Here is a 27,639-nt window from a genome sequence, read left to right as displayed (position 1 = left end):
TTTCTTGCCACACTACAGGAAACTAAAAAAAAAAAAAAAGTAATAATCTAAGAAATGAAAATTATTGCTGGCTAGCCTAGCAATCTTGCCACCAGTCGTTAAGTTTTTATGAGAAAATGGATTACAAGTTCCAAATGCATTCAGTCAATATCGGAGTGCAGTAAACAAGACAGAAATGGTCCCCGCTCCTGGGTTGAGTGGAAAAATAACTAAAAACTAGTAAACAAGCAAATAACATTACACATTGTGATGGGTGCTATGAGGGAAAAAGTGTGGAGCCAGAAAATACTTGAGGGTGCACATTTTAGGTAAAGTGGTTGAAGTCTATTGAGAGGTAGCATTTATACCAAAGGAACTAGCCATTTCCAGAGCAGGAGGAAGAGCCTAAGAAAAGGGAACAGGCCCTGGGGCAAGAAACAATTTATCTTGTGCAGGTGCCTTTGAAATCACCATGTCTGGACGGTAGTAAACCAGATGAAAGAGTGGAATAAAACGAAGTTTGCAAAGCCAGACAATGTAGAGGTTACTAGACCATGGCAAGGAATTTTTATTCTGATGTTATGGAAAGCCACCAACGAGCTTATAAAGAAGCCTGTAATTTTATAGCACAGCCTATTTGTTAACGGAGCATATGTTTTCATAAATCATAATGGTAAGAATTTTAAACTGTAAAAAATTCCCATCCCCTGGAATTCAGTTTACGATATCGATCGCATTCGTAGACCTACTTTAACTTTTCTACTTGTAATCAGAAAATTTCCCTCCTCTGTTGTAACCTGTTTCTGGTTCACTAGTCCTTTCATAGCACTTATCACATTTTGAACTTTTTTTGGGTTGTTATTATTGGTGGTGGTGGCTTTGGTCTTTTCCCCACACTAGTCAAAGCTCTTCGAACACAGGGGCCACGCCTGTCAACATTATTTTCCCAGAATCTCAAACCATACCTAAGTAGGTAATTAGTACTTTTTCATGGAACAATGAACAAATATGATTCATCTAGTATTTAATGATCACTTAGTTGTTCTAGACCCTGAGGAAACAGAAAGATTGAAATATGCCATCCATGCCCACAAGAAGCCCAAGCGCGGGGGTAGGGGAGTCTTGGAAACAGCTAAGTTATAATAACACGCTGTGAACAGACTTGCGGGAGTCCAGAGGAGGGGGCACATATGGTTAAACAACAAAAAAAGTTTTCTTTGTGCAGGCATGAATATTTATGTGAAAAGTCCAACAAAGGTACAAAAATATACTCAGACATTTAGTGAGTACTTTTACTAAAATCACACACAATTTGTGGACCTTGAATCTACGATGTGCAACATCTGTGCTTACAGCAGCTGAGGATAATGGCACGCAACCTACACTACTCCTGTGATCAGCACTGGGGAACATCTGACAAGTATCACACTAAAAAAGGAATCTCCACCACTCAGCAGAGCACTAGATAAGCTTACACAACATCCAACCTGCAGTTCGAGATTCCAAAATTCCCAGCCCCCCATGCCTAAAGGTGCCAAGTTTTGAACTGCACTGATTCAGCAGCATGTTTAGTCTTTTCACAGAAGTTGGTGATTGCACAGCTCTTTCCAACCTTTATGGCAATAAAGGAAGGAACCCTACTAATGGCCAACACTGTTTGGGAGGCAGAGCAAACGATAAAAAGCAAGTTTAAAAAACAGAGAGAAAACAGACAGGCTCACAGGATCACACTCAGCATTATTTAACAAGTGATACACAGAACAAGTTAGTGAAAACAAAAGCCTTTTCAGTAGACTTGGAAGCAAAAACAGTACTGGGTAACACAATGTAGATCTCCCGTTTTGCCAAAGTGAAATCTTGCATTCCTTAAAACTAGGGAACAACTTCCTCAAGGAAAGAAAAAGCAAAAACCTGGCATTTCATAAATTATTTTCCTACTCCCTTAAAAAAGACAGCACGGCATGACCCTCAAAAACGTCACCAGCACTTCCAGCTAGCTTCAAGAACATGTTTACTGCTGCCTAGAAAAGAAATTGACTATGCACCAGAATGTAATTGGAGTTATAAAAAAAAGTTTACAGTCAAGTATCAAACGCGTAATAGTGTCCATAATGTATATTTGTAAGAGAGATTGGATGTGGGAGAGGAAAGAGAACAACTTTATTGAAACCATAGTTGTAAATATTCAGCAATAATCTATTAACTGGACAACAAAGACGCCTCTGTCCAAACAAGTTAATGCCAGAGGCAGATTTATCTAACCTATTTAAGTGGGAGGGGTGTAAGCACACACGCTTTGACTAGTTTTTCTCAGCATAGAACGAATATGCAGCAAAATGCTTTTAGAACCTCAATCTCTGTAATTTTACGTGAACGCCAATGATTCTACAATAGTAATGCTATGCTCTAAAGGCCCTCACCACAGTCTAACTTACGTGATTACTCAATTCGACACACACATTGAAAATAGGATTCCTATTGGCTGGAGAGTAGAAACCGAATCTTTATTCTTTGTCCACCTACAAGATAAGACACGAACATTTGTTTAAAGAACTACGAATCTGCCTACTACAGTAATATGGATTCATTAATGAATTGGGCGACTCCGATGCAAAACTATATATTCAATACCAATGATGCAAACGGCAAAAATGACACAAAAACGCCAAGCACCGGATCGGAGGAAACAAGTTAAACGCGGCTAAATGTAAAGACCCCATTCATCCAGTGTCTATGGGAACGCTGGCAAACACCACGAGCAACCCTCCGGTCCTTGCTCCTCCTCCCAAGAACACTGCTCAAGTCAACCCTCGCGGGCGATCTCAGCGCTTGTCGATAGACACTGAAATTTCTAGAAAAGTTGCTGACCAAGAAGCGTGTCCCCACCACTCAACACCAGCCCCGCATGCCAAAGGGAGGGCAAGCCCGGCACAGGATGCAACCCGGCTGTGGACTTCGCAGCAGCCGAGCAGGAGGGTGTGGACACGACGGGCAAGGTCGGTTCCGCGCTGGCAGCGCCTCCAGCCGTCGGTCCGCCCAGCCCCGGCCCGCGAGGTTGTCCCCGCCGCGACCCCGGCCCGCACACCGCGGCCCCTCTCCCGCGCTGGCACTTGGCCACCGCAATCTTCCCAACTGGGGCCAGAGGGGCGCTCGCCCCTCGTCCTCCCCACAACTCCGCGCGCGAGGCCACCCAGCGCGAGGAAGGACGGCGTCCGCCTCGCGCGAGTCCACACACGGGAGATTCCCACGCCCCACCCCTGAGCAGGGACCCCGCCGTCCACCCCTCTTAAGAGTCGCGTTCCCCAGCACGTCCATCACTCCCCTGCGGTTTTCCCAAGACCGAGCCCCGCAGCCTTACCCGGACCCCAACAAGCACACCCGGAGAAACAAGCCCTCCGCCTCCAGCCGACTGGGTGACTCTGATGGGAGGCAGCACGTTCACGACACTTTCGCGACAGCCGTAAAGGGATACGGGGTCGGAGCCAGCGGTGAGCGCGCCCCGGGCCGGGCCACGCTGCTCGGGAGCGCGCCCTGGGGCCCCGCCCCATCTCTGTCCATCCCTGGGGCTCCGGACCTGGCGGCCGGCGCTGGCGGGCTCCTCCGAGGAAGGTAGGCCGGGAAGGGGATGAAGGGCGGCCCCAGCCCGCTCTAGGGGTGTATGTCAGCGGGTCGGGGAAATGGACACAGCCCGGAGCCCCCCACCCCCGTGGCGGGCGTGGGAGTCGCGTGCCAGCTCGCTGCGCCTCCAGGGACAGTAGTGAGGCGCGGGAGAGGGACAGCGTGGTGGCAGCGGGCGCGCTCCGGGGTTCCTGGGGGCCGGGGCTGCTGCAGGCTGGGCTCAGGGCTCCGCGCCTCACCTTCGCGTCCCCGTCCTGGGTCTCTCCCTCCTCTCCCCCCTTCCCGGGTTCCCACCGCCCCAAGCCGGGCTAAGCTCCGCCTCCCGCATCTTTTCCGGGCCCCAGGCGTAGCGGAGCGGTGATCTTCGTCCCAAAGCTTTGCGCCTCCGGTGGAAGGCAGCGATCTAAATATGCAAGTCCCTGGGATTTAAGCCGTTACCGAGAACCCTTGCCCCAGTCCCACAAAAACGACGGTTGAGTACGTGTTGCAGTTGTCACTCCCGGGCTCAGATTCCTTAGTGGGGAGGTTGGGGGCAGGAGGTTTGAAATTGAGATCTGTGGTGACCTTGTGTTTATGCGAAACTCAAGTGTACTACGCGCAATTCTACCGCAGGGGTGAACCTAGTGCTGAAAGGTGAATGGCAAGTGCTTTGTATCCACTACCGTGCTTTGCATCAGAATGAGTTTGAAAAACACAACACAGAAATGGTTTTTCCAGTTGTCCCAAATTTTAATTTATAAATCAGCACGCAAATGCAGCTCAGTAATTTGCAGTGGATCGTCAGAGTCTCCCCAAATTGTCTGTAATACTCGATCCAACTTATAAAAAATGTCAAACTTCTAGATTCTTTAGAATTGAACCACTACAAGAATATTACATTTGTCAGAAGGTTAAGTTAGTGTTTAGAAAAACAACCATTTTTCTCTTATGCTTTGCTTTAGGCCTGATGGTTATGTGTACCTCGGAAAGAAGCTTAGGGCTTTCTTCACTTGGAATATCCAGAATTTTCTTTCTTATCGTTTTTTAGCAGTCACCACTTATAGGAGACAGCATAAGAAATTCATTTTATTACCACTGGCATTTAACTATTTGTGAAACTTAAAAAGTGTAACTGCAGTTCTGATTCATGGATCACCAAAGAAAGTAGAGAAGATAGGTGGGTGAGCGATGCAAGAACTTTTTGTTAAACACTCTTACTGCTGTGTAAAGGTTATTCCTGCATATTTTCAAGTATTTTGAATGGTTTATTAAATTATTAACCAGTAAAATACTAATTTTACTTGCTCGGCAGAAGCAGTTAGGGACAGGTGATAGGCTCTTTCTGGACCCCACCCAAAGTAGATAAAATCATACCCCTTTGACCTCCTAGATGTACCACCAAGAGGTACCATTCACATGGTAGGTAGTTTGTGTAAATGGTACCTGTGTTTCAGGGCATGACTTTTTTCATTAAAAAAAAAAAAAAAAAAATTAAATATTTTTACTTGAAATTGTATAGCCTTGGAAACCACTTCCTCCCAAATTCAGCCAGAACCCTCAAAAATCTATACAAAAGCAGTGAAAAATGGCTTAGGAAAAATCCTTTCTGGCAAAGAGAGAACACAAAAAAATTTGTTCATTTTCACAAGAGCTCCAGGTGGGGGAATAAAAATACCACCTGAAAACTAAAACTGCAGGGTCTGCCATTACTCAGAGTCAAGGTTCAAATTGACATACCTGGTCTAAAAAACCTGGAAGCCAAGAAACTAAAATTGGCCCGAGTTAGTAATGTGTCAGAGTACCTGGCAAAAATGAACACGCACCCTCCCTGAAATGGTTCATCTTTAACCTCAGCCGTTTAACATGCTCCTAATTAAGATAAGCTAAATATGAGCTCGTAGTCAAAAACCATAAAAGACGTGCAGAGATCAGTGGAACCAGATCACGTATGGAACCAGACTCTCAAGGATTTTAGATTAGAATTATCAGCAACAAATGAACATTTAAAGAGATGAAAGGAGAAAAATTAAAGATTTTAGAAGTACTGTAATTCAAAATTTATTAGGAATTGAGAATGATTGTCCCAGAGATAAATGCTGGGGAACCATTATAGGAATTTCGCAAGCAATTGTCATGATTAAGTAGATGAAGAAAACTTTTGGAATGTTAAAGACTGCTGAGGAAAAAGGAACATGAAGGAGGAGATTATGGTAATTCAGACAGGAAATTACTCAAATCAAGTCTGTAATGGTGGCTTAGGGCCAAAGGAAAAAGAAACTTACTTGACAAGATTTGAATGTGCATATTTAGCAACAAGTCAGATGATCAGAGTAAATGACAAGTGCAAGTCAAAAATGGCTGAGATTTTATGATTTGGAAGGTCAGTCTGAGATGAGGAAGATGAGCACACTGGAGAAAACAGTTAAGTTTTTACAGAGTTCATGGGAAATACTAAATTTCAGTCTAACAAACGGAGAAGATACTCTTCTAAACATGAAATTATTTTCACATGCATAGGAGTAATTTGAAAGTATTTCTGTATTTATTTTTAAAAATTCAATGCATGGAGACACATTCATGTTGTCTAATTCCCATTACTGACTCATATTTCTTACCGATATCCTCAGTCTGGAATGTAAGCTAGGAAGTGGTGATGTGTGGTATGTATGTATTTAGGCTTTCTCTTTTTGTCCTTAGGAGCTGGAAATACAATGGTGAACAAAACAGTTGGTTCCTGCTCTCACAGAACTTAAAGTTTAGTGAAGAAGATACGAGCAAACAAGTAACAGTTAAGTGTGATGAGTGTCCTGGCGGGGAAGTAAAGGGTGCTATTGCAAACAAAGCAGGGACAGTCAGCCGACGCTAGAAGAGTTGGGACTTGTGTGGGAGTTAACTGGTGGTAGTGGGGAGGAAGGACTAATAGCATTGTCGTCTAGTCGTCCCGACAGCAGTGTACGTAAGGTCTGAAGGTATGCGAGAGGGCGACACATTTGAAGATCTGAAACAAGTTTGCTATGGCAGGGTAGCCATTGGTGTTAGAATGGAACCGTCTGGGTCTGAATCCTGTCTACCTCCCTATGTGTGACCTTGGGCAATTCTCTTAACCTCTATAATTCTGCTGTGAGGAATACATGTGGTCGTGTATTTGATGCTCTTAGTAACATTGTTGACACAGTAAACACTGTTTGCTTTTGTAATGATGATGGAGATGATAACTAGAGCAAGGAATTAGGAGGCCACAGAGTGGCTAGAGGTGAATACAGAAAGGGAGTAGAGATCAGACAATGCACGGACCTTGTAAAGCATGTTAAGGAGGAAGGACTGTTTATAAAGGCGTAGGGGAGGCACTGAAGAATTCTTCATGGAAGGATGAGGTGGTCAGATGGGTATTTTAGAATTAGAAGGTTTTCGGGTGGAGTCTAGATTGGTTGTGGTCCAGACTAGAGGAAGACCATTTAGTAGGTTATAATAATAAGCTGGCCAAGAAATGATAGTGGTTTAGGCAGGGTAGTGGCAGTGAAGACGGAGAGAAGAGGTAGGTTTAAAGGAAATTAGGAGGTGGAATACACAGTACGTGGTATTTGATTATGTATGGGAAGATGGGGAGAAAGAAGGCTTCGGGATATGGCAAGTGGGTGGGTCTTGGTTTCATTTACTGAGAAATCAAAGGAGGACAGGTGTTAGTAGACGGTGTAGGAATGACTTCAGAAGTAGAATAGCTCGGGGTAATAAGTCCAAGGTTGGGGGAATAGATGGCTACAGTAGACTAGATGAAATTCTTGCAAATAACTTCTTGTAATTTGTTTTTTTTCTACTTCAGAAGACCTGTTTGAGATGTGGTGGTTTCAGCAAGGCCTCAGTTTCCTTCCTTCAGCCCTTGTAATTTGGACTGCCGCTGCTTTCATATTTTCATACATTACTGCCATAACCCTCCACCATGTTGACCCTGCTTTGCCTTACATCAGGTCAGTGAAATGTATTTTATAGGAGAATCTTTACGTCTCATTCATATTTTCACATTGAAGCCGAGATTTAATGTTAACATTTTAAAATTCAAATTTCATGTTTAGCATTACAGTGATAAAAGGAACGTAACAGGGAAGTTGTATTTGGCTCTTTCTATGAGATAGAGAAATGTGGAGACAGAGGGCTGAGATTCCTTTGAGGAATTGCTTAGTGAATTGTGACACTTTAGTGCCTTGTCTTCCAAATAAGTATTTGAAGTTGTCTCAGAAGTTAGAATTGGAATTTTTCTCTCCGTAAAATTAAAAAAACGCTGCCAACAACAATAATACTAAAAGATGGTAATGACAAACATTTATTGATCTGCTTAACTGTGTACAGGTGATGTTCTAAGCATTCTTCAGGTCTCAAATAATTGAATTCTTACAAACACCTTTCGAGGTTGGAATTACTACTCCATTTGAGAGAGGAGAAAATGCGGTCCTGGGAGGTTAAGTTATTTGTCCAAAGGCACACGACTCAGTTTTTGAGTGGTGTGATTTGATTGGGCAGTTTGACTCTAGAGGCTGGCCTCCGACTTTTTATGACATGTTCTCTAGATCTTTCTGACACATTAAGTATCAAAATTTATAGGCAATATTTTTGAAATTTCAAAATTACTAATGATGGATGCTCATTAGCATGTGCTATGTGTAACCCTCTTTTTTTCCAACTATAAAGGCAGCATGTGCTTATTATAACAAATTTTAAAGAGTACTAGAGTGAGTATAAAAGTAAAAAGTGGACGTCTCTTCCTAAACCCCCTCCAGTTCCTGCCCACTCCCCAGTCATTAGTGACTTCGTGCATTTCCAGAGTTTGGTTTGTTTTCCTGTGGTTGTAGTTGTTTTGTTTATTTGTTTGCCTTCTGAGAAATAACCTTTCTAACCAGAAAATAGTACACTTTTAAAGGATGAACATTCAAAAGGCTACATTTATTTGTTTTTAAGTGTCAGATCAGGGCACTGTCATCTACATTTGTTACTTCCACAGTGGCATGGTGTGACACAAAGGGTATCAACATATTGGGTGCCCTGGGGGAAGATTTCCAAAACCCAAAGATATGTTAGAATTTAAGGTTCCATTTCTAGGACTAATTTGGTAAAGAATCATCTCTGTTTCCCACTTTGCTAGAGGAACCGGTAGCTGAAAGAGTCAGTTCATTCTTTAGTAATCCCAAGAGAAGATCACATACATAAGATTCATGTGGGTCCTTTGGCATTTTTATTTCCTCTTCGAGAACTTGTCTGCTTTCGTTTTAAAGCGCTCTAAATAATGTGAGAGGCCATCTGAGTTCTCTTTCAAAGTTTCAGTTCTCTGTTGGTATGGCATGTGATTTTTAAAAAAAAGTAATTGCTGTTTTTGCAATTGTTTTTAATCTTTTAAACAGCAATTACTTTTTTTATTTTTATTTTTTTATTGGGGAAGGGGAACAGGACTTTATTGGGGAACAGTGTGTACTTTCCTTGACTTTTTTTCAATCTTAGTTGTGGAGGGTGCCGTTCAGCTTCAAGTTGTTGTCCTTTCAGTCTTAGTTGTGGAGTGCACAGCTCAGCTCCAGGTCCAGTTGCCATTGCTAGTTGCAGGGGGCGCAGCCCACCATCCCTTGCAGGAGTGGAACCGGCAACCTTGTGGTTGAGAGGATGCGCTCCAACCAACTGAGCCACCCGGGAGCTCAGCAGTAGCTCAGCTCAAGGTGCCATGTTCAATTTTAGTTGCAGGGGACAGAGCCCACCATCCCTTGCAGGACTCGAGGAATTGAACTGGCAACCTTGTGGTTGAGAGCCCACTGGCCCATGTGGGAATCGAACTGGCAGCCTTCGGAGTTAGGAGCATGGAGCCTGAGCCACCAGGCTAGCCCCTGCATGTGATTTTTTTGACTGATAGTACACTAGACACTTCCTTTTATGTCCCTGTCTTTTTACCTTTTTATTTTTCTTCTAAGGAACTGAGTGTTGTTATCCGAATAGCTTTCCCCAGCATTCTAATATATTTAAACTCAATGGTACTTATTTTGACTTCTCAGGCTCATTTCCTTCACCTGTAAAATGATTACGTTAAACTAGATACTCTGCATAGTTTCTTTCAGTTCATAGACTCTAACTAGCGTGTTTCCCCAAAAATAAGACCTAGCTGGACTATCAGCTCTAATTAGGGTTTCTAGGCAGGAATTCCCACCCATTCTCAGGAATTTTTTTCGCTTTCCCATCCCCAAATCCTGAGAAAACTTGGTTGGGAAATAGGGAAAATCAGTTCCTTGAACCCAGTAATACCCACAATGGGAAATAAACGTACTACTCACAGCGTATCTCTTAGGCATTTTCCCTATTTATTGCTAGGGTTTCTGGGTGGGAATTCCTGCCCGATCTCGGGAATTTTTTCCACTTTTGTGTTCCTGAATCCCAAGAAAAGTTGGTCGGGAAATCAGGAAAATTGGCTCCTTGAATCCAGGTGGTTGGTAGTATTGGCCATCACTTTGTGGAAATGATTCATTATGGGGAACAGAAAACAGTTTATATCTCGGGATTCGGGAATGGGAAAGTGAAAAAAATTCCTGAGAACAGGCGGGAATTCCCACCTGGAAACCCTAGCTCTAATGCGTCTTTTGGAGCAAAAATTAATGTAAGACCTGGTATTATATTATATTAGATTATATTATATATTATATTTATTGTGTATAATATTATATTAGACCCGGTCTTATAGTGAAATAAGACTGGCTCTTATATCAATTTTTGCTCTAAAAGGCGCATTAGAGCTGATTATCTGGCTAGGTCTTATTTTCGGGGAAACACGGTAAAAGATTTAATTGTTATAGCCCCTAAGGACATAACTGAAAGTAAATTTCATTTCAAAGAGAATTCTACGCAAGTGGGCTTCAGGTGTTCTCTTAGTTGGTGCCCAAGTAGGGTGCATGAGACTAACCACTGGGGGATGAGAAAAAATTATTAGCACTTCTATGTATATTTTATTAATCTCAAAATATTTAAACTTATATTTAATACATATGCATAATATAATAAATACATACATTTTGAAGTTGCATGATCGGACTTTTTTTTCTGGTGTGTGATCAAAATAGTGTGATGCCCACTGGTGTGAGGGCTATGCTGATGAGGGAATGGGCATGGCTGTTCTCACTTGGAAGCCAGGTTGTATCATTGTGTCCCAGAGCCAGGGAAGGAGCCCCGCTTAGCCAGCCATCGTGGAAATGCATGCTTTTGTTTACTTTGGGGGTAATCCAAAACAGAAGCATCATTTGGAATACAACTGTTTAAATGATGGGGTTTTGCCTGATTATGAGAATAATACTTACACATTATTGTTGCTAACTTGAAAGGTAGACGGAACAACAGCAACAAAAAGCCATGTTGATCTGAAGAGGCTGGGAAGGAATGAATGGCCCCATTTTGCACATAGGGGATAGTTTTAAGGAGATACGAGAACGCACCCCAGGTTTCAGTTAGTCAGTGGAGGGCTGTTGGCCTGGATCTGTGTACTCCACATTGTCCGGAAAGACCGGCACATACACAGATACCGGGCAGTACAGTGTGCTAAGTGGTTCTAACGGAAGTCTGGACAGAATGCTGTGGGAGTCAGCGTTCTGCTAGAGGATTGGCCCAGGCCATCGAGAGGAGGGGCCTCAAAACTGGTCTTGAATGGCAACTCCAGGAGGGCAAGGCTCTGTCTCATTTATTTACCACCATGTTCTGTCTCTAAAATGCTGTCTGTGACATGGTAGGTGCTTGATAAATATTTTTTTAATTGACCAGGAAATGATTCTGTGTTAATTGAATTATAGGCAGAGTCAACAACAGATGACAAAAGACAGTTGTGAAAGGACCTGGGATGTTTAGGGGCTGTTCAGGAGAGACAGATGAACACATCTGCTGACTGATATAGGTCAGTAATGCATCCTTCACATGCCAAGCATAGCTTTTTTTTTTAAATCAATTTATACTGATTTCTATGATGTCAAAAAGAAATCATCTTAAATGGTATGAGAAAAAAGTGAACTGGGCAAATAATTGTGAGGTCAAGTTGTCATGTCCCATTATAAAATTATGAGCTGAACTTATATAAAAAAGATAAAGGATTTGAAGTAATCCCCGTTATTTCTTATCCCTTAGAAGAAACACATGTGTACGAGTATATCTAGTATCAGAAATCCACGTACCTTCTTTTTTTTTTTTTTTTTTCTTTCAGTGACACTGGTACAGTAGCTCCAGAAAAATGCTTGTTTGGGGCAATGTTAAATTTCGCCGCAGTTTTATGTAAGTAATAAGAGTGACGTTTTAACAATCAAAATGAATAGCTGAATTGCCCTTTCCTTTTCTTAGATATTACTGTATTACTTGTTTTACTTTGCAGGAACTATACTCGAGGGAATGTTACCGCTAAATTATTGCTCACATATATATTCATTTTAAAAGACAATTTCTAGAAATACTAAATTATGGAAATAAATCTTGAAAAAAATTCATCAGGCTATTTGACTACTCATTCAAATACAAGTTGTAAAGTATAACCAAATATCCCTTGAGGCCTTAAGTAGATTTCTTAAGCAACGATTAGAGGATTAACAGCTGTAAACACACTGACCACAACTAACCCCAACTATATTCCTTTAGGATAAATAATTGAGAAGTTTGAGAATAGCGATGGAACCATGTTTTGATTTTTGAGTGATATTCTAATGCCAAAGGAATGGAGTTCTACTATAGTATTTTACATTACTGTTAATTATTTTTGGAACCAAATTTTTATTAATGGTTTACCAAAATACTATTTTTCCACCACTTATGATTGTTTTAAATATTTGCATTCTTCCATATGAAGTCAGAAAGTAAAGTCAAGTAAATGACTCAATGTATAGAAGTTCATCTTACAACTAAAGCTTTCAAAACCATGTCTACAAAATCATGTCTCTGCTATGTTTTCTGCACTTCTGAGTTCTTTGACAATGTTTTTACAATACAAAGTTCGATTTGGCCCTTTCTTCACTAATAAGGGTGGTAAAATTTTTTTATTTTCTGCGTAAGTGCTGTGTCTGATTGAGCCATGTTGTAGTAATTTGAAATAAAATGAAATGAGAGTGAGGTGAGTAACCTTTTTCTTTTTTTTTTTGAGGCAAGAAATCTTGGTGTTTTATGCATAAGCACATTTTATCCGTATTCTACAACTAATTAATTTAGACTTGAATGCCAGTCATATAGAATATTTTGTGTTTTATGTAACACCGTTAGAGATTTCAGAAAGATTGATGTTTAGAAGCATTAAGCTTATCTCTTAAATTTTATCCTAAATATTGGTAAATTGAGGCTCGTGGGAGGCAAATGAGTTTCTCAGTCACACTACAGATAGCAGTAGTTACATAGTCCAACCTTAAAATTCCTTTGAAATCTACAGCTTTTTTTTGGTTTTTAGTTTTTCTCTTCTCTCAGATTAACTTTAAAAGGAAAAATCTGTGTTTCTCGATAGACGTGACCTTTGTGAACTCTTTATTGCCAACTTCATTCCTTGGTTATTTATTGCTTGTTTCTTGGATTATCTCTTCCCAGGCGTTGCTACCATTTATGTTCGTTATAAGCAAGTTCATGCTCTGAATCCTGAAGGCAATTGTATCATCAGATTAAACAAGGCTGGCCTTGTACTTGGATTGCTGAGTTGTTTAGGACTTTCTCTTGTGGCCAACTTCCAGGTTTGTGTTTTAATCCAGATGTTTTCCTGAAGTACATAAATGTACATGTTACAAAGGAAACCTGAAACATTGTTACTTGCTTTATTGTTTCTTTGCCTTAGCAAAATAGAATTCCACTGCTTTGATATTATTCAACCCTTTTAGAAATAGCTACATTCACAAATTAGAAAATTTCGTTCTCAATAATCTCTTGTACAAATATAAATTATTCTGATTTTTTAAGGATCCACAGGATTCTATTTGTTAGACTCTTTATTACTACTTAGTTGGAGTTTACTCCAAGACCAGTAAGAATTGCTATAAATTATAAGTGACACAATTACAGATTTTAACTTTTTTTAAAAACATGCCTGACAATTTATACTCATTTACCTATTTTATGTTCTTGTTTAGATGTTCCCATTGATTGCCTGCATTCCTACGTACCCAGCTCTTATATTAGGAAGTAATGGGAAGATCTGAGGCTCTTCTAGCTTTTTCGCAGGGAATTCTTAATGTTAAAGTAGGAGTCAACCTTCACCAGATATTTGCAATCTGTCCACATTCCTTTCCATTGCTGTTTTTTCAGATAAATCTTCGGCACTACTGGTTGCATCCTGGGCCTGTGGTGCTTTTTGATTAATCTTTCTGCAATCTTTCAAGTTTCCATTAGACACCTATTGAGAGATCTAATAACTATTCAGACATAAACTCATACAAATACACACAGAGGCATATTCTGTCTCTGTCTCGTGTTCAAAGTTCTCCATTCCTATAATGCTTCTGATTACTCGCTCCTTTTCATTTTTTAAGCGTGGTTAACACTGGTAATCTCTAGTGTTATAATCCAAGGGGATATTAGGGTAGTGCTTGCTGCTGTGACAAAGCCCACATTTTCAGTGTCTTAACACAATAGAAATTTCTTTCTGTCATACATATATCCAGCGTTATGGACAATGAAGACATGAGGAAGGGGAGTGATGCAGAATGAAGCTGGAGGGGGACAGCACCCTGATCATACCAGACCTTTGAGTGAGCTAAGCAGGTTCACAGTTACAGAGCTTGACTTAGAAGAGAGGCTAGCGCTGTGCTTCAAAGTAAGGGCTTGTTGGTGCATCTCTTAAGCATCTCTTGTAAGCAACTGCTTCCCTCCACTTCTATCTCCGCTTTTATCCCTACCGTCTCCTTCTCAACCAGTTTAGATTTCATCTCTGGACTCCTGCCATAGCCTCCTTAATAGTTTCTCAGCATTTACTCTTACATCCCTTTAATTTAATAGAACAGCCAAAGTAATCTTTTGGAAATACATATATACATATCCCTCTATTTCCCTGTCCCCCTGTGGAAAGATCTGTAGCTTCACACTTACATGAAAAGAGCTATAATCAACAGAGAAAAAGAAATTTGGCAACTGCCAAATTGCTTAATTAACTCAAAGGTCTTCTGTGATCTGGCTGCCGTCTCCTTCTCCAGCCTCACTGCATCATTCCCCTTCCTGGTGTCTCCATTGTCCACAACAGTGGCTTTTCTTTGTTCCTTGAATAAGACAAGTTTGCTTAACTCCACATGTTGTTTCTTCCGTGAGACATTCCACACCCCCAGGCCTAGGCATCTTTCAGATCTCAGAGCAGACTGTAATTCCTCAGGGAAATCTTTGGTGTGGCTAGACTTGCTCCTATGTATTTCAAGTTTTCTTTCTTTGTGTTCTCCAAGCCTCTGGGAACAAATTCTTCATAGCGCCTATTATAAAATTTTATTTAAAAATATTTTATTTGATATATATCTTCATTAATATTAAGCACAACACTTTTGTTCACCATTGTGTATTCAACAACTAACATGGTATTTAGCACACACATGCTCTCATTAAATATTTAGTAACTTATTGAGAGAGGCCAAAGGAACTAAGCAGGATGAATAAAAAATTATCTTGCTATTACAGTGGTTGTCTGCATTTAAAGACACCTAATAATTATAATATGGCATTTGAAAAAAATCTGACTTAAAAAGTACAAAATTTTTTTGAAAAAAAAGTGTGTCATAATATTCAGGAAAACAAATACATAGCAAGTATACTCAGTGCCTACTGAGAGGAATTTTTCTCTTCCTAGGAAATTTATCCTCAGGAAAACTTGGAAGGGATAAGTAGGCTGAAATCTGTATTAATTTCCTAGGGCTACCATGACAAAACACCACAACGTGGATGGCTTTAAAATAACAGAAATGTATTCTGTCAAAGCTCAGGAGGCCAGAATTCTGAAATCAAAGTGTGGGTAGGGATGGTTCTTTTGGGGGGTTCAGAGGGAGAATCGGTTCATACCTCTCTCGTAGCTTCTGGTGGTTGTGAGTAATCCTTGGCGTTCCTTAGCTTGTGGCAGCATAACTGTAATTTATGCCTTTACTGTCACATGGCATTCTCTCTTACTAGAAAATTTATCCTCAAGAGGACTTTGGAGGGGATAAGGATAAGTAAGCAGAAGATTAGTTCTTAAATTTTATTAACTGCTTTTATGTAAATATTATAGACCACTCAATGTGTAATTTATAAGTTCTATATAAAACATTTGCCGTTGATCACATATTTCTAATTTCTCTTGTTTGTCTTTGTCAAGGATAAGTTTTTGTCTTTGTTTTAGTAAAGAATATATTTTTAAAGAGGATAAAATTATGACTTTTGTACATGTCCAATATTTATTTAACTTATTAATTAATGAGAGAAATAGTACATATTACAAACCAGTTCAAAGGAGAAGTCAAAGTATTACATATTTATAGTTGGATGAGGAATGCTAAAATGAATTTACAAATAGATGCAAAACTAATCATTATTCACAAGTGATAATTAATTGCATTCAGCCGGACACAGTTTGCATTGCTATGTATGTGAATTATTTGCATTACTATCGGTTTTCTGTAAGTTATATCTCTCCCCATAACTTCTATCATAACACAAGTTTTGTTTGCAAAATAGCCTAATCAAAGCCAAATAAAACTCACATTCCTGTAGAACCAGTCCCAGAGGTTCTAGACATTCCATTGAAAAGATAACCTCTTGCCCATTTGAAGATTGTTTGCTGTTTCCCTAGTCTCTAAAATAACAAAATTAAATGTACAAGATGTGATCAAATAATATGGTGAATGTTTAAATAAAAAAATTTATTACCGTAAAAGGCACATTGCCATTAATCCCCCTCAAAGTATTCCCCCTCGCTTTGAACACACTTCTCCCGTCATTCTTGCCATTTTCTGAAGGAATTCTGGAAGTCCTCTTTCGTGAGTGTCTAGTTCCGCTGTCATGGCTGCCTTGATATCCTGAATTGATTCAAAACGTTTACCTTTCATGATCATTTTGACTTTGGGGAAGAGCTAGAAGTTGTATGGTGCCAGATCTGGTGAAGAAGGTGGATAAAGGCACACCGTCATGTTTTTATTTGACAGAAATTGCCATACCAAAAGAGATGTGTGACACCAAGCCTTTCTGTTGTGATCAAAAACTGGTGAGTGCTGCTGCCGAATGCCATCCAACAGAAAGGCAGGGATCTTCAATATGGGAAGCGACGTGTCAAACCTTAGTAACAGTCTTTGACAAGTTTCAATGTATTCAGTGCAGTCATTTGGGTGTGAGCTACAGTTGAGAGAAGGTCTATTTTAAAGTGTGCCGTAAATCATCCTCCATCATGACAGTGCTCCATGTTACACATCACTTCTGGTATACGGCAATTTCTGTGAAATAAAAACATTACCATGTGTTCTCATCCACCTTATTCACTGGGTCTGGAACCGTGTGACTTCTGGCTCCTCCCCAAAGTCAAAATGATTTAGGACATCAAGGCAGCCACGACAGCGCAACTAAAGACACTCACAAAAGAAGACTTCCAGAACTCCTTAAGAAAATGGCAATAATGATGGGATAAGTGTGTTCAAAGCAAGGGTGAGTATTTTGAGGGGGATTAATGGTAATGTGTCTTACTGTAATAAATTTTTTTTGTTTAAACATTCACCGTATTGTTTGGTCAAACCTTGTATTATTAAGCAGTGATATGGCCAATTAAAACCAGTTTTATAATACCTCTATTTTAATTAGAAAAACATGGTAGTAAATGCTCTCCATTCTTTATTTTTACTTTTTAATCCATAGGATTGTGTTAATAGAACTGTGTATTGCTCACAAGGGACATTGATCAGGATATATCTGTATTTAGCTTCATCAATATATGTGACAATATTTTTAAGGTGGAAAGTTTACCCATATTCCTGCTCTTAACTGTAAAATAATTAATTTCGTTTTTGCCTGTATTTTCCAGCCTTTATCCATATGTATAGATAAATTCACATAATTATAAACCAAAAAGATAATACCGTTTTATAGTAATGTTTTATGAGTGCTGAATGGTTTTTCCCCCCTTTGTTACACAGAGTAGTGATAATAATGATTTTTTTTTTTTTTGTCTTCCCAATGCTCCTAAGTAGTCCTTTCTCTCTCCAAAAGAACATCAATGCCTTTGGCAAATAAATTGTTATATTTTACTTTTTTATACTAGAAACTTCCTACACCTTCACCTAAGAAAATTGGCTCTGTATTTGTGAATTAGCACAGTTGATTGTAAAGTGAGGCAACCAAGCCCTCAGGCTCTCTTCTCTTGTTACTTTGGTCAGACCCTCTGTGCCAAGTGCTGTACTGTCCATCTCAACCCAGGGAAATACAGACAGCATCAGTTTAGAAAAACAGAGCGGTTCAACCGAAAACCATTGTAGAATTTTTCAAGAGCTTCTGTCATCGCTTTTTAAGCAAATGGTATAAATAGTAAAAAGTGAAGTGTAAGTGGATACTGATAAGAAAGTCAAGTAAAGGAGAAAAAAAATTACAATTTATGATAATCCTTTGTGTAATTTTTTAAAACCAATAAAACTAAAGCCAAGGGGGATGTTTTAATTTCTTGAGCCTTTTAATTGCATTTAGAGTTAAATGAGATTTAAATGGAAATTCACTACTCCCGGCATTCCCCACCGTCCTAATCCCCATAGTTTGCACTGCTCTTTTCCTGTAACCCTTATCACCATCTAGCATACCATGGAATTTATTTCTCAAGTTTATTATTGTTTATGCTCCTAGAGTTGAATGTAAACTCTAAGGGCCAGATTTTTGTCTGTTTTGTTCACCAATATGTCTGAGTACTTAGAACAGTGCTTAACATATAAAAGGCACCCAAGTAAACAAACATTAAATGAGTAAATAAATAATTACTCTCATATTTTCAGCAGTGGCACACGAAATAATTTGTGTTACTGTAATCCTCAGGTTTATGCTGAGTGCTCGGAGAGAAAATTCCTTCCGGAAGTAATCTGTAGAATCTGCAGAGCTTTCAAATTCAATGAATGTTATTTTGAAATCACTGGCTTGTGCTTTTAAATATTGTGTTGGCAGTGTGTTTTGAGTTTCTTTCATTTTCATTTCTTCTTTCTACCGCTCAGAAAACCACCTTTTTTATTGTACATGTGTGTGGAGCTGTGCTCACCTTTGGAATGGGCTCATTATACATGTTTGTTCAGACCATCCTCTCCTACCAAATGCAGCCCAAAATTCATGGCAAACAAGTCTTCTGGATTAGACTGTTTGCAGTCGTCTGGTGTGGAGTAAGTGCATTTAGCAGTATCCTTTGCTGTAAAATGTGGCTACACTTGGAAGGGAATTAAATAATAATATTTAAGTGAACACTCTTGGCATATTGTAAGCAGGTCTCTTGTGGACAGTGAGGTTTGGGGTTAGTAACCCCAAATTAAAGGATTTAAAACATGAAATTCAAATTTTACAAAGGACCTCAGTCACTGGGCTGGGAACAAAGATCATGTTTATAACAGCCTCATCAGACTTCAGAGATGTGAGGGATGAATCAGAGCCCTCCCTTCCCGAGAACAATTATGTAGCTGAATGAAGCTTGTGATAGAACTGCTAAACGGCTGAGCTCCGAGGGGTTGACCTTGTGAACCATTTCATAGCAATCCTCTGGGCACATTTAAAATGTTCCTACTGCCATGTAACATGACGTCTCTAAGAAAATGGGTTTGGAGTTTGAAAACAAATGTATGAGTAATCCTTTTGGGCCTTTAAAGCGATTTTCTAATCTAATTTAAACTTACAGGTCTTCGCTGAGATTTTTCCTTGACTTTCTTTTTATAGTGCTGACTTGCTCATCACTTTTGTACAGTGGCAGTTTCGGCGCTGATGTCGTACAGAAACTGCACTGGAACCCCGAGGACAAAGTAAGAACCTGGAGTCTGTAAAACTTCGTTTTATAGTGAAGATGACAGTTTTGGTTGATTTTGATGTATTTTTTCATCAATAACAATGAAACTTTTTTCAGTAGAATAATCAGTTATGAATTAGGATTATTTTCTATATGTGATAGAGTTTATGTAGAACCATCCATATTCTCCTGTCAGCTGTGGTCTGCAGCCATTTTTAAGACATGAAGAGAATTGTGATGGCAAAGAGTTTTCTCAGAAATTGACTCCTCTAAATATGGATATAGTATACAATATACCCAACTGAGAACTTTTATTATTAGAATACTTGTTTACTGAATTGAAAAAAAGTCCCCCACTTTTTGTTATCTGGAAGTTTATTATTATGGACTCTGTATTTGAGTTCCAATATAGTGCATATCTGAATAGAGATGGCATCTTTGATCCTGAGGAAAAAAGAGAAAGGACATATACCATGTTTCCCCAAAAATAAGACCTAAAGGACCATCAGCTCTAATGCGTCTTTTGGAGCAAAATTTAATATATGACCCAGTCTTATATTGTAGTAAAATAAGGCCAGGTCTTAATACGCTATAATATAATATAACACCGTGTCTTATATTAATTTTTGCTGCAAAATACACATTAGAGCTGATGGTCCGGCTAGGTCTTATTTTCTGGGAAACATGGTACTAAATCGAAATTAAATGATTTCATCTGTTTTCACCAATTGCTCAGTGGTATTTTATTTTAAACTGTTTTTAAAGAAATCAGCCCTAGGTAGGACATGTTTGTGAGAATTTATAAGATTCTCTAAAATATAATCCATGTATTAGTTAATGCTCTAAAAATAGCACTAAGTTTATCATGAGCATTGTTTACTTAAACTCTTTTTAGTGGCATTTAATGACTCTTATAGCTTTGGGAAAGGCAATGACTTCTTGACTAGACTAGAAGATCTCCTGTCTTAGCTATTCAAATGGAACTTTGATTTGCTCCGGATAAAAGTAGGATAGCTAGATCATTTAGGAGGGCTTTCCTAATGTCTGCCTGTAGCTCTGGAGATAGGTGCAATATATCAAGGGTTTATTTTCAGGAGGCAGATTGGTTTATAAGTATTATGGGTTTTTTATTTGAGAAAATTGACAGCTCATTTGAATGAAATGTCACAGAACTGTTCTTTCTTTCCATTGTCACACAAGGGTTATGTGCTTCACATGATAACTACTGCAGCAGAATGGTCTATGTCATTTTCCTTCTTTGGTTTTTTCCTGACTTATATCCGTGATTTTCAGGTAAGAAAACACAGATTTTATGCTGTCAAACTTCCTTCAGGTAGACTACGAGAACTTTCTATAGGCAAGTCTCAGGCTTTTCAAAATTTAACTTCATAAGCAGTGATATCAGAAGAGAAACTTCTCAGATGAATGGTTTCCATGTTTGCAGAAGTTGTGTCTTGCTAGCAAGATTCAGCCTTAAAAATAGGGGTGTAAAACAATCAAATATGCAGAAATTCTTTCACAGAATTTTCATCAACTCTGCCTACCTGTCCGTAGGCCAGCCTCAACATTTAGTTTTACTGATTCTTCATAGAAACAAAAGAAAAACAAGGAACTTCTGAGTACGGAAGCTTGGCTTTTCTAGCTCTATTGGTATTACAGATGATACCTTTGGCCGTACAGCAGCTGTTTCACCCTTGTTACTCGTTAGAATTGAGTTACATTCCTAATCCAAAACGATATTCCTCAGAACTTATTGAAGAATTGAAGATGTGATTTGTCTTTAAGAAGCAAACTTCTTTCTATACATAATTTTCTTTTCTGTTCCAGAAAATTTCTTTACGGGTGGAAGCCAATTTACATGGATTAACCCTCTATGACACTGCTCCTTGCCCTGTTAACAATGAACGGACACGGCTACTTTCCAGAGATTTTTGATGAAAGGATAAAATATTTCTGTGATGATTATGATTCTCAGGGATTGGGAAAATATTCATAAAAGTTACTTATTCTGCCCTGAAATTTTCTACCAGTTAATCGAGGCTGACAGTGACATTGATGGAAACTGATAATCAAGAGACATGAATTAAGCCATTTGATATGTTATTTTAAAGGGTCTGTTCAAGAAGACCATATAGAAACATTTATGCCTATACTTCTTTTTATCCCAGAAAATAAAACCAAAGGACTACAACACTGTAGATTTTTTCTGCTTTATTTAAGAGAAACACCAGAAGTGCACTAAGCAGTCTGCAAAACCCAACCTTTTTCATTTTAGAAATCATTATAAAGCATGTTTTCCTTGGAGCACCTTTATCAGAGACATTTTTCAGGACATCAAATGATCATCATTGCTCAGCAGCTTCTTTAGAATTGGGTTTTGAAGTAATAGTTTTACCATCTTAATACATTACTTATAGTCTTTATAAAAATTTTTTCTTCTGGAATCCACCTTTCAAGGGAAGCAGACCTGGACTCATGAGCACTGTCATTGCTTACGCTTCGCACAAGAGATTCTGTAGGTATTAATTTGATTCCTGCCATCAGGTCAGATATTATGCTAATGGGTCTATCACATGCTTGCAATAATTTCATGAAGCTTGGTCTCTGGTATGAGATTTTAATCACAAATGAGGAAAGTAGCTATAGTTAAATATACTCCAATTGTTTTTTACATAAAACAAAGGTTAATGTGCATACACAAGGCTGAGAAGTTTGTGAATAACAGCACATACAATTAATATAAAAGTCACTCCAACCTGCAGTCAAGAGCTTTTTAGATTTTTCTTTATAACAAATTGTATTTATTTGTAAAAGTTGTCTTGAACAGGAAAATTTTGAGTCTTTTTCATGGGATATTCTTTATAGAACCCAAATTCTAAAGGACAAAAATCAACAATCCAAAAAACCTAGATACAAAATAACTGTGAGACGTACATCCACCAAAACAATTTTCTCTCTATCTCTGATCCTACAAGTGATTGGATAGCTTCTACTTGGATCCCGACCTGTGCAGCTAAAGAGTGGTTTACAGATCCCAGAAGAAATTCAAAAGAAGAAAATGCTCATCCAGATGGTGCCCAGTGACAAACTGGTTTGCAAAAGAATCCTTGAAGAAGATTAACAAGGTTTATCCTTTTTGAAGAAATGGTTCAATATCCGGAATAAAACATTGTGAGAACAAGTATAAAGGGGGCGCAGTTTAAGGGCAAATGGTTATATGGTGGACCCAGAGAGGTGGATTGTGACTACATTGCTAGAATAGGACTTTAATTTCTGCAGACTTCTGGACTAAGAAGACAGAAAATGGAATGAAATACTGTTTACCTATATCAAGCAGCAGTGAACATGGGAGACATTTCAATAAACATTGATTTATGGAAACCTGGCATCACTACAACAAATGTACTCTTGTACAAACTATAAGAAATTTTTTATTATGCCTCTGAAAATCATGGTGCAACCACTCCTGGGAAACAGCATCCAGGCCTGATTATGCCTCTGAAAATCATGGTGCAACTACTCCTGGGAAACAGCATCCAGTCCTGATTGCTCTATTATCAAGGAAATTGTAATACAAGGTATGAAGGACCATAGCATGGTGAGGGGAAAATTGAAAATCAAAGTTCATAAAATTACAAATTGCGTCGGGGGGGGGGGGGGGGGAGGAGATGACAGAAGAAGATGGACTTTTATATCCATACTAGAATATTAGGCTTAGAGATGTGCACTAACACATTAAAGAAATTATTTTAAGACAAAAACAGTATTTTAATTCCATTATTTAACTTTTACCCTTAGAAATAACATAGGCTGAAAAGATTAGTAAGTTCACAAAAGAATTATAAATAGAAATTTTGAATGTGTGTTAAACCCTCACCTTATGGGTGAAGTAATAGCAGACAACCCTACCCTCAAAATATGCTTTGTCTTCACTGTCAGATTGGATGAACATATAATGGCATTTCTCTTTAATTCAATTAACATTTTTGTGTTGAATGTTTAGCTTTAAGAAAAGGTTTTAACCTGATAAAATTAGCAGATACTGTGACCTGTTAGTGAAAATTTATTTCCTTTGTGTCCTGGGAACACAGCAAGACTGTATTTCCCAGCCTGTCTTTCAATGAAGTGTACACATGAGATTGAATTTTAGCCAGTAAAATACAAATGTAATGCATGTGTTTATTTTCATATTAAGGTTTTGAAAAACAGGAATGCTCTTTCTTAATTTTTCCTCCTTACATATTGGATATTGATTGCATAAAAACAAGATTTTAAGACATGGCAGAATCTCATGGTAGAAGGAGCCTCCACTAGTGCACTTTTAACCAGATTTTTGAAAATTAAACAAGATCTAATATAATTTAGGTGCTGTGTTTTTGTCCATCCCAGTTACTAAGAGTATATTTTATATTTCTAGGATAGTGTCATAATTTGTAAATGCTCAATGGGTTTATTAAAGAGAAAGATAACTTTTATTATCTCTTCTGCGGTGTCCTGTACAGACTCACTGAAAGTTAAATTCAGTAAATATTGGCTTATTAGTGTCCTTGTAAATCTATGATGTACATCTTACCTCTTTTTAACTAGCTAGGATGCTGGTTTTAGAAAGAGATGTACTCATTCATTAAGAAGATTAAAATATAGAAGAAAAAAAAAATCCCTTTTTTAACAACCTCTGCATAAGTTTGTACCCCCTCCATAGTTTTCTTTAAAAACAACAGCAGCAACAACAACAAAAGAATAACAAACTATGCTTATGCAGATTTTGGTATATGGCAGACATTTTATTGAGAATGAACAAAGTGAGCCTGTCATGTCAAGGAAAATTGAAAGTATTTGTTACCACTGATAACCCTCAAGTTTTGAAATGAAAGTTAGACTTTTGGAAAATGTGTATATGCCACCACATTCTTGGCACCTTCTCAACACGTAGTCTTTTCTGATGATAATGTGATTTTTAAAAATATTGTATAATAAAAAGTATGTGAAATATTGGGGGGTGGGGAATGATTAAAATATAAAACAGACCTAAAACAAAGACATAATCTCTCTCAGGCATATGAGTCTTAACAGTGTGAGTAACTCTATCCTCCAAAAGGCATGGTAATTTGAAAGAAAGAGTTCACCTGAGAATTCACCTACTTAGAAAGCTTGAGTAGAATACAAAGAATGCCTCAGAAATTCTAAACTGTGCAATTGGAATGTTCAGGAGAAATCCCCTATATTTGGGAAGCTGGCAGCTCAGCTGAAAAGCACAAAGATTTCACTAAAATTGCACCAATGCTCAGATTCCAATACCTGCTGAAAGAAAATGTTGTTCACTTAAAATACTTGAAGCAACTGGTGAAGTGAATCAAACTAAATAAGCAACAAGTTCATCTCCACCTCAGCTACATATCGGATAAACCCAGCTTCCCACTCTAGGAGTCTGACAAAGAAACAATTACGCCCATTTCTGCAAGTAACTTATTTATTTTCATACCTGCTCTTTTATACAAAATATCCAGGACACAATAAGAAAGTATAAGACAGTCAAAGGAGCAGAAAAATTTGATCCAGATAGAAACAATCAATAGAAGCAAACTCAGAGATTTCCCAAATGTTGCAATTATCAAATTATAATACATACCTATGATAAAAATGCCGAAGGAGCTAGTGAAAGGGTGATAAAATAGGCATGAGGAGATGGGAACTTTCAGCTGAGACATGTAAACTTTGAAAAACACAAACATTCTAGGATTGAATGTGATATGACTACATATACAAGAAAGGATCAATAAACTAGAAGATGGCATTTGAAAGTATAAAAACAAAATTGAGAAAAAGGGAATGAAAATAAAAAGAACAGAGTATATGAGATTTGAAAGCAAAATCAAATGGCCTTACATCCTGTAGTTGAGTTTCAGAAGGAGGGGATAAAGAGAATGGTACAGAAGAAATGTTTGAAGAGATACCGACTGAGAACTTTTCCAGAATTGATGGAAATTTAACACAGAAATTTGGCAAAACCAAAAGAGAGTTTTTGGAAATGATTGAAATTGATAAATACCTAGCAAGACTAACATATGGGGTTGAATAGTATTCCCCTCAAAAGTCATGTCCATCCAGAACTTCAGAATATAACCTTATTTGGAAATAGGATATTTGCAGATGTAATTAGTTATGATGAGATTATACTAGATTAGGATGAGCCCTAAGTCCAATGACTTGTGCCCTTCTAAGAAGGCCACATAGAGACAGAAACGGAGATGGCCAAGTAAAGATAGAGGCAGAGGTTGGAGTAATGCAGCCTCAGGCCAAAGAGTGTCTGCAACCAGAAACTTGGAAGAGGCAAGGATGGATTCTCTCCCACACCCTATAAAGGGAGACTTGATTTTGGATTTCTATCCTCTAGAAATGCGAGAATAACTTCCTGTTCTTTGAAGCCACCCAGTTTATGGTAATTTGTTATGACAGCCTAACAACAACAACAACAAAAACTGATGAAGTAGAAAAGAGAAAACAAATTACTACTACCAGGAATGAAAAAGGGATATCGCTACATGGCCTGTTGATGTTAAAGATAAGAGCATGTTATGGACAACTTTATGCCAATAAATTCAACAATTCAAATGAAATGAACAAATGCCTTTTGAAATATAACTTCTAAAAAGTGATATAAGAAGGGGGAAAAATCTAAAAATAGCTCCATATTTATTAAAGTATTGAATTTGTAATCACAGATCTTTCCAAAAAGAAAACGTCAAGCCCTAATTACTTCACAAGTGAAATCTATCAACTATTTAATTTAGAAATAATACTTAAGTTCTACATAAACTCTTTGAAGAAATAGAGAACGTTTCAACTTGTTTTATGAGACCAGCATGACCCCAGTAACAAAACTTGACAAATGAGAAGAGGAAGAGATTCATATCCCTCATGAATACAGATGCAAAAATACTTAACAAAATAGTAGGAGATAGCGCTTAGCAATAAAAAACTAAAAATGCTACAGCATGACCAAGTGGAGTTTATCCCCGCAATACAATTCACCATTGGAGCATAAGGAAGAAAAATCAGAAACATAAAAAGCTGACACAATTGGACACTTACGTACAATAAAAACTCCCAGCGAACCAGAAGCAGAATTCCACCACTTGACAACGGGCATTTATACAAATCTAACAGCTAATATACGAATGGTTTAATATTAAATTCCTTCCCCTTAGGATTAGAAAGAAGGCAAAAATATCCTTGCCTTCTATTCAACATTGCAGTAGAAGTCCTAGTCAGTATAATGCAACAACAACAAAAATGAAAAATAAAGGGGTAGTATATTTACAAAAATCCTATGAAATTTTAAAAACTAATTTTGGACTAAGTGAATTTAGAAAGATCATAGGAGGATAGAAGTTCAATAATAGTGATAAACTGCAATTCTGTATTAATGAACACAGAAATTGAAATATACTATCTACCGTAGCATAAAGCAGTCATATACCTAGGAACAAATCTAATGACATGGATAAGACCTTTACACTGAAAGCTACAAAAGTTGCTGTTTAAAATATAAAATAAATACAATTGTGCTGCTTAACGATGTTTTGATCAACAATGAACTGCATATACAATGGTCCCATAGGATTATAATGAAGCTGAAAGTTTTCTGTCACCTAGTGATGTAGCCATTGTAATGTTGTAGAACAATGCGTTACACAAATACCATTATGTTGTAATTGCCTACAGTATTCAGTACAGTAACATGTATGGTTTGTAGCTTAGGAGCTGTGGGGGAACAGAATTGTCACATCAAAATATGTCTATTTGACATAAGGATTATTTTAGGCTGCTTAATTTTAAGAAACGGCAGACGTGAGAGAAGCTTTGAAAAACAAGAAGCTACCCTTTGTAAAAGACATTTACATTTTTAAGGAAAATTTCCATTTATAAGGTGTCTCTCTTGCCATACCCAGAAGAGGGGATTGACCTTATCTCTAGAAACTGTTAAAAATGCAAAAATATTCATTTAAATCTGCATAACAACCATACCTTTGTTTACATAACTGACTCCTAACTCCAGCACTTCCTTTTGTCTTCAGCTATGGATAATTAGGGTGGTAGCTTCAGCAATTTTGGCAAGTGACTCAATTGTTTTGGGT

The 27,639-nt window shown here is 38.2% G+C and overlaps 2 protein-coding genes across 10 annotated transcripts in view; one reads left to right on the top strand and one right to left on the bottom strand.

Annotated features, from left to right (window-relative positions):
* The window catches only part of CEPT1 (choline/ethanolamine phosphotransferase 1), a 33,779-nt gene extending 30,301 nt beyond the window's left edge, over positions 1–3,478 (bottom strand). For 2 of the 6 annotated variants that reach the window (XM_019730448.3, XM_019730447.3), the window contains exons 1-2: positions 3,338–3,419; positions 2,415–2,498 (exon numbers count right to left, since the gene is read on the bottom strand). The gene's annotated coding sequence lies outside the window, so the exon portion shown is untranslated. Of the gene's footprint in view, positions 1–2,414; positions 2,499–3,337 lie in introns of those variants that run through there. The other 4 variants (XM_019730444.3, XM_019730445.3, XM_074319310.2 and 1 more) reach the window with 4 other exon arrangements.
* Positions 3,451–23,861, top strand: DRAM2 (DNA damage regulated autophagy modulator 2). Of its 4 annotated transcripts, none has more exons than XM_019730449.3 (9): positions 3,451–3,588; positions 6,274–6,364; positions 7,397–7,541; positions 11,783–11,850; positions 13,138–13,277; positions 18,729–18,906; positions 19,435–19,517; positions 20,702–20,794; positions 21,329–23,861. In XM_019730449.3, exons 3-9 carry the CDS (start codon positions 7,411–7,413, stop codon positions 21,434–21,436), a joined length of 801 nt encoding a protein of 266 aa, XP_019586008.3. In that variant the 5' UTR covers positions 3,451–3,588; positions 6,274–6,364; positions 7,397–7,410; the 3' UTR covers positions 21,437–23,861. The 4 variants fall into 4 exon arrangements, with proteins under 4 accessions (XP_019586008.3, XP_019586009.3, XP_088655612.1 ...); XM_019730450.3 differs by having other exon boundaries at positions 6,274–6,358; positions 21,329–21,692; XM_088799486.1 differs by lacking the exon at positions 3,451–3,588 and adding an exon at positions 3,964–4,074 and having other exon boundaries at positions 21,329–21,692.
* Positions 23,862–27,639: the final 3,778 nt, after the last annotated feature.

This window comes from Rhinolophus sinicus, chromosome 7 (assembly GCF_057876585.1).
Source record: "Rhinolophus sinicus isolate RSI-liver-muscle chromosome 7, RSI-T2T, whole genome shotgun sequence".
NCBI classification, from domain to species: Eukaryota; Metazoa; Chordata; class Mammalia; order Chiroptera; family Rhinolophidae; genus Rhinolophus; species Rhinolophus sinicus.
Note: the sequence above shows the minus strand (reverse complement) of the source record. Positions and strands in the feature narration are given on the sequence as shown.

Excerpts from the sequence above, each read along its gene's own strand:
- DRAM2 (XM_019730449.3), top strand. The coding sequence starts at position 7,411 with ATGTGGTGGTTTCAGCAAGGCCTCAGTTTCCTTCCTTCAGCCCTTGTA. Across the intron at positions 11,851-13,137 it reads AAATTTCGCCGCAGTTTTAT|GCGTTGCTACCATTTATGTT; the intron begins GTAAGTAATAAG and ends ATCTCTTCCCAG. Across the intron at positions 13,278-18,728 it reads CTCTTGTGGCCAACTTCCAG|AAAACCACCTTTTTTATTGT; the intron begins GTTTGTGTTTTA and ends TCTACCGCTCAG.